The 6,434-nt window shown below is 37.5% G+C and overlaps 1 protein-coding gene across 2 annotated transcripts; it reads right to left on the bottom strand.

Moving 5' to 3' along the window:
- Window positions 1-715: 715 nt before the first annotated feature.
- On the bottom strand, window positions 716-6,182 carry PDE135 (Xanthine/uracil permease family protein). 2 transcript variants are annotated; one of them, XM_010256821.3, is made up of 14 exons: window positions 5,672-6,166; window positions 5,041-5,138; window positions 4,758-4,934; window positions 4,122-4,222; window positions 3,931-4,006; window positions 3,779-3,838; window positions 3,496-3,680; window positions 3,292-3,388; window positions 3,080-3,166; window positions 2,369-2,427; window positions 1,847-1,938; window positions 1,686-1,763; window positions 1,335-1,495; window positions 716-1,032 (listed from the first exon to the last, which is right to left on the bottom strand). In XM_010256821.3, exons 1-14 carry the CDS (start codon window positions 5,817-5,819, stop codon window positions 814-816), a joined length of 1,638 nt encoding a protein of 545 aa, XP_010255123.1. In that variant the 5' UTR covers window positions 5,820-6,166; the 3' UTR covers window positions 716-813. The 2 variants fall into 2 exon arrangements, with proteins under 2 accessions (XP_010255123.1, XP_088744005.1); XM_088887879.1 differs by having other exon boundaries at window positions 895-1,032; window positions 1,231-1,495; window positions 5,672-6,182.
- Between the last annotated feature and the right edge of the window lie 252 nt (window positions 6,183-6,434).

The raw sequence follows: 6,434 nt of genomic DNA, 5'->3' as shown, positions 1-6,434 counted from the left end.
TTTGGATGAAACGTCTTAGTATCGTGAAAACAATACCATACTTTATAGGATTTTACCAATGCAACACCTTCATCCTTGCCTGCCTTTGCTGCCATTAGATTACCAGCTTCATTTAAAGGATGAGGTTGTCAAGTGGCCGCTTGCCGTCGTGAAAGCTCAGGTACAAACAACATCCACAAATATAGCCAATGTTACTATCACCGGCTCGTTGGAGAGCCCTTAGATCATTAATGTTTATGTGCTCATATACGAGGGCTTTCACATTGCTGCTTTTGGCTTTGCAAGATGAGGCAAGCCCACCTGGAAAGCCGATACGCAGTGTCTGGTAAAAGTCAGGAGAGCCCAAAGTGATTGATTATTGTTCAGTCATTTAGTTGACTCTCAGTTGAAGTTTCTTCTTATGACTTTTTTAAAGAAGCTCAGCTCAAGTAAAGCAACTCAACCAAACATTCAGCCCTCCGAAACGAGGCAAAAAATTAGAGCAGACTATTAATTAGTATGACCCCTATGTCAGCAAGTGCCTCTTTCTCAATTCTCATTCTATGTTTTTTTTTTTTTTTGGGGGGGGGGGGGGGGGGGGATTTTAGAGGAACACTTGCAAGCCACATGCCAACCGCAATCCTCGGCGGAAGGAGTGTTGCCAAATGTCAACATCTCTTGGCTCCTGAAAGAAAAATTCTCATCCCCATACTTTTCTACCTTGGAGGGTAAGGGTAGAGGAAAAGACAAGAGAATTGCATCTAAGAGACAAGGATGTTACTTTCTTTGTTATCAAAATTCAAAAAGAAATAACAAGAGAACATCTGGAAATATTCACAGGAATCTGGTGGGAACAAATTCATGTATCCTCAGCGGAAGATTGTAAAATTCTTCATTTCTCATATCTCCTTTCCTCATCTGGAAGGGTACCCACCAAGGCAGTCCTCTGTCATCTGCTGTGCGCATGGCATCTAGCGTGTTATCAAGCAGCGTTCCGACTAACATGGCCACGGTTGGAGCTGACGTGAATATTGAATTCCATATGTCATTGAACTGCAAGCATGTTCCCAAAGGGATGGATTACTTTCAGATACCCAATTTATACAGATGCTAAAAGTCTAGCAATGCCAATTTATGTGTGTTGATGAGGATTGGAATTTACAAAAAAAAAGAAGAAAAAGAAAGAAAAAGCACTTCAAATCCCAATTTAAATAAATGCCCTTTTGATTGTTGCAATCTAAAAAATTGCACCTTTTCCCTGATGAAAATCAGGGTGCCGCCGGGAGCATCACAGTGTTTCAAAATGATGCAAATCTGGCTATGGAACAAACATCTCTGATGACTATATTACTCACCCATCCACCACTTGTTTTAACTGGTCCATGGCCTGCCGAAGAAGAGTATTCAATAAAATATCGAGGAATGGAAATTCCCAGGAACAGAGAGAGGCCCAATATGTAGAGGTTTCTCATTGAATTATTGTTTGTAAACTGAATAAAGGATATCCCAACAGCAGCTGCAAGAGGAAAAAAAAAAAAGTTCATATAATAGAACGAGGATCAGAACTATGATATTGATGGAAGTGATTATTCTTCATCTATGGAATACCAAAATGATTTTTTTTTCAATTATATATTATTATTTTCACAAATGGCAGTATTGCTGCTTAACATACAAATTGTCTGATTTTTGGGCTGTAAACTCACCAATTAGTCCAAATAGAACACAATATATGGCAGAAAATATAGGGAAAGGTATCGATGCAAAGAAAGCTCCAAACTTCCCTGACAAAGAAAAATGAAGTATACTTTAATCAAAAGATTCGAAAATATCTAACTGTTCTAATTTCTTGGAAGTCAGAACAAACCAAATATAGAGAAGAAGATCATGAAAGCAGTTGATATCTGCACCACTCTTCGGCTTCCCACATGGGTCAGTCCAAGAAGGCCAACATTTTCACTGCAAGGGAAATTAATTCTATCAGTGGAAGTCGATGATTTAAACTTTACATTATCTGTTGATGATTCCATTCAGAGAAGGCAAAAAAATCTAAGAATATTGCTTTCTTTATCCCTTTTAAATGGTCAACTAGAGAGCTAGGAAGGACACTAGTAACTAGTTATCTTTCTCTTGGGAAATGAAAGAAAGATATTCACTCACATGCCTATAAACTAGGGAAGAAAACTAAATTCATTTATGCTTGGTTGCAACAGTTACAAAGTAATAATAATACAATCTCCATGTGCTTCTAGTCGTCTAAAAAACATTTTTCACTGTCTTCACTTTTTATCAGTTCCGGATTACTATTTGCCAGAGAAGATTAGTCAAGCTTGAGCAGTCACATAAAGCAGACTGGATATACTAATTATAGGCTTATGTATGTCCTTACACAGATGCAGTAGTACCAACAGCAGCTCCAAATATCCCATCAAGCAGCATGCCAATACCCTGCAGTCACAAAGAAATAAGGCTTGTGTAAGGAGAAGCATGTTATTTTCTATTTATCTGAACAAAACCTTCTAAAATTAGTGCATACATTATTATTTGATTACTTACTAAGAAACATGAAGGTTTCGGATGTCTGACTCATGAATTAATACACATGGGGTTTCTCTTCCATTTTCAGACAAGAATTAATTCATCAAACAAATATCATGTGTCTAAAATGTCCTTCATTTGATCTCATAAGAAAATATTATCTTTGTTATCCAAAACGCTAGTATCTAGACTACCAGTCAAGTCTTCATCAGACCCAGGACAAGACATCCTTAAATAATTTCCTTGTGAATACATGCATACTGAATGTCTACCAACGGTCTTGTACAGATGGGTGTGCTCCAGCCATTAGTTCTGTTTAAACAATTTTAAATCCATACAGTGTACACCTATATAAAGAATGAAAAGGTCAGTTCACTACTATAGGTCTCATGCAGGACAAACTCTGATGTTTGTCACTTGTCAGACACTTGAATTGTGAATTCCTTCTCAGATATGACACATAACAACAATCCCTCACTTTTGGGAACAAATAAAAAGAAAATAAAAAATTCAAAGAGGAAAATTAAAACAAATCAAAGAATCTCTTTATCCAGCAACAAACCTGCAGACCAATGCTTCGACTAAGTACGTGTGCAGGAGGAGGAGTAGCACCCGCAAGCCGTGCAGCTGCAAAATATGTTCCAGTTGACTGCATTTGAGATGATTAAGGTGAGTATAAAAGTTTTTTACACAACATATATTCTTAATCTAAAATTAGCTAAAAATGATATTTGAGTACTGAGAATAAACCTCAGGAATGAAAACAGAGCTTACCTCAGATGATGAAACAAAAGCTGCCCCCATCATGCCAAAGACATGGCTTGCTCGAAAGATGGGTGCACCCCACTGAAAAGGATATGGAATTCTAATCCTGTAATCAAGGGAACAAAAGTAACAGCCTAAAATTAAAAGCCAACTCCTCTAATAGGTAAAACAGAGAATAATAGAAGCAAGTTGAACACTTAAACTGGAGGATACCAGGGAGCTGATGATATTAGATATGAACGATCAGTGCGGCAATTAATCTTAGTCTGCTCCCGGACATCAGTATAAGCACCACTTACAGTGAGTATAGCAGCAAAAGCCCATACTATTGCGATACAGAAAAGCAAGGCAAACCTCTCAAATACAGCATGTGCACTCTTGTTGATGCGTTTCAAATACTGCAGCAATATTAGAGTTTTGCGTTCAATCTTTTATTAAATAGTTTCTAGAAGAGAATGTTCATAAAATATACGACAAATCTGCTAAGACGCATTACTTGTTGGCAGATGACCAGTAGAATTAGCATTGGCAGACCAATCTCCATACAGTGTCCAACCTGAAGAGGTCAATCAAAGTCTTACTAGCTAACAAGTTTACCTACATAGTTTTTGGCAACCTGGCAACGAAGTTTATGAGAGAAATAAATACCTGTGGGAAGCCCCTCTCAAACAGACCAAGACCCACCACACAGACCACTGGAACAACAACAACAGGACTGAAGAACCTGCAAACGAACCAAATACATGGTAAGAAACAATACAAGTCCTAATTTCAGGTCTTGACCTTAGTCAGAAGAAGAAAACATGTTTATCTTCATCATCAAGAACATAATTCTCTACCTTGTGAAATTTCCCCATGCCTTACTATACCCAATCAAGATGTTGAAAAATGAAGAGATTATCAGAGATCCTTGAATAGTTCTCATGGTATGAGTGAATCTCTGCATGCATCATAAGAATGCATAAGTAAAATTTCTTTCTAGTTGTCCCAAGCAAAGACATCAGTGAATTATGAGAACTATGAATCATAGCCCCTTATCTGTGGCCATACTCATAACTTTGCAAGTTAATGTTTTGCACAGATTGAAGCAGAAAATTGCATTGGTAGAACAGAATTCAGTGCTTATGGTTTTACGAGTCGTATGCACTCAAACATGTAGGAGATAGAATTGAAGGTCAAGGTAGAAATTTCATTATCTTTAATAGAATTTCTGTTATCTATTCTCCACAAAAAAAAAAAAAAAAGAATTGAAGGTCAAGGTAGTGGGACATTACTTATGTGATTTCAAAGGTTATTACTTATAGTATGTATTCTCCACAAATAGCTAAAGCCAACATGCAGATACATATGTGATTTCAAAGGTTATTACTTATAGTATATTTCCATTGAATATACCCAGCTGCGATCATTAAAGTCAAGAGTACATTCAGTCATGAAGTGCCTTGATCCAACTCTTCTACTTATATTCTGCATACCTCATGCTCATTCTGGAAGGTACTATCGTTGAAATCATTGATGATCGACATCACTGGTATGACAAAAGAATAAGATGCACCCATCACTGTAGGAAGTCTTGTCCCAAGAAATGTCTGAAGAAGTGTATTTACTCCTCCCATAAACAACAAAGTCTGAATCACATGGGCTTTATCACCCTGATTTATAATTTCATCAGAATTAGAATTAGTTTTCAGTTTCTGCGTCTGAATAGAGCAACCTGACTGTCAATAATCGAATTATATGCCAGATGAGGAAACCTACATGACTACCGCCCATTTGAGGTACAAGGAAAGAAGCAATCATGACAGTTGTTCCAAGCATCACGATGTAGTGTTGGAAAGCCAGGAGAAATGATTCAGCTGTAAAGTTTGATCCAGTAAAGACAATAAGTTCAGGAAGAGCCAGAAACCATCAAATAACTAATAAATAAATAATGAGAGAAAATTCTGGTAACAGAAGAACCTAGTTAAAAAAAGATAGTAGAAGATAATTTCTGCACATCATCATCCCACACGCGGAGTTCTAACAGACACAAGTAATAGAGAAACGAAAAAAGAGAATTGAAATAATAGCAAGAGTATCAGAAGGTATAGCAAAAGGAGGAACAAAAGAGCATGGGATGGACTGTAGAGAACTCCAAAACTAGAATAGCGTGATGCTGGAGCATTAGTCAATCAGAAAAGGAAACCCAAGTTGCAGAAAATCCAAATAAGAAGTATAAAACATCAAAAGAAGCATAGAACAGCCACTGACATGAAAAGTCCCAAGAAAGATTTGATGGCAGTGGTTGGTGCAGTGCAGAAGTACTAACCAAAGTCCAAAAGCAGAACTAAGCAAAATACTACAAAAGGAGGGAAAGAAAGATAACATAGAAGAAAAATAAAGAACTCACGCCATGAAGGATTGGAGTGGATGCAGAAGTCGAGTTGATGAAGCTGTTCCTGTGGAGGAAAAGTTGAAGCTCTCGGTGCTGACAGTGACGATGGTGGCGGAACCACTGGTGGTGGTACAACTGGCTGAGATTGGTTTGTCTCTACCATTGTTTTGATGATCTTGTGCTTCTGAAACTACCTTCTCCTTCTTGTTCAGAAACAACGATAAGATAAACGAGATCAAAAGTAGTAGAGTGGGGGAATCTTCATCACTAAGAAATATAAATATATCGAATATTCAAGCATTCATTAATCCAAAGAAAATATGAGAAAAAGAAGCTTTTCAAAAAATAAAAAATAAAAAGGGAGACAAAGACAGGAGAGAGAGAAATTAGGACTAATTAAGGAGTTAGACTTGAATAACGTTATGGTTGTCCATACTCTATACCCTGGATCAAGAGACCAAAAGGGATATAAAAAATGGAAGAAAAATTTAGTATGGGCAAAGCGCGTTTGGTTCATATCCCCACTGACTTCTAGGAAGTTACAGACGTTAGAAGCATTTGATTTCAAAAAAGTCTAGATTTTCCCGTGAATCACGATAATGCCATGATATTATCATTTGGATGGAACCAAGTGAAGCTACCAGCTACAGTGGCAGTGGCTGCAGATCAACCAATATGTGGATGGTAAGCAAAGCGCGCGTGTTACATATATTGCTTTGTCAATTTCCCTTGAAACCCAACTCTGAGGTCCGGACGATTTGATGCTGTCAAGAATTTT

This window comes from Nelumbo nucifera, chromosome 5 (genome assembly GCF_055504915.1).
Source record: "Nelumbo nucifera cultivar China Antique chromosome 5, China Antique-T2T, whole genome shotgun sequence".
Taxonomy (NCBI): Eukaryota; Viridiplantae; Streptophyta; class Magnoliopsida; order Proteales; family Nelumbonaceae; genus Nelumbo; species Nelumbo nucifera.
This window is presented reverse-complemented; position numbering and strand designations above follow the sequence as displayed.

What these genes read in the sequence shown, in the direction of transcription:
- PDE135 (XM_010256821.3), bottom strand. Translation starts at nt 5,819, where the DNA reads ATGGTAGAGACAAACCAATCTCAGCCAGTTGTACCACCACCAGTGGTT. An exon ending in CCACTCCAATCCTTCATGGC is followed by an intron (nt 5,139 to 5,671) that starts GTGAGTTCTTTA and finishes CAAACTTTACAG; the next exon opens with CTGAATCATTTCTCCTGGCT. An exon ending in CTTTTGTTTCATCATCTGAG is followed by an intron (nt 3,167 to 3,291) that starts GTAAGCTCTGTT and finishes TCTCAAATGCAG; the next exon opens with TCAACTGGAACATATTTTGC.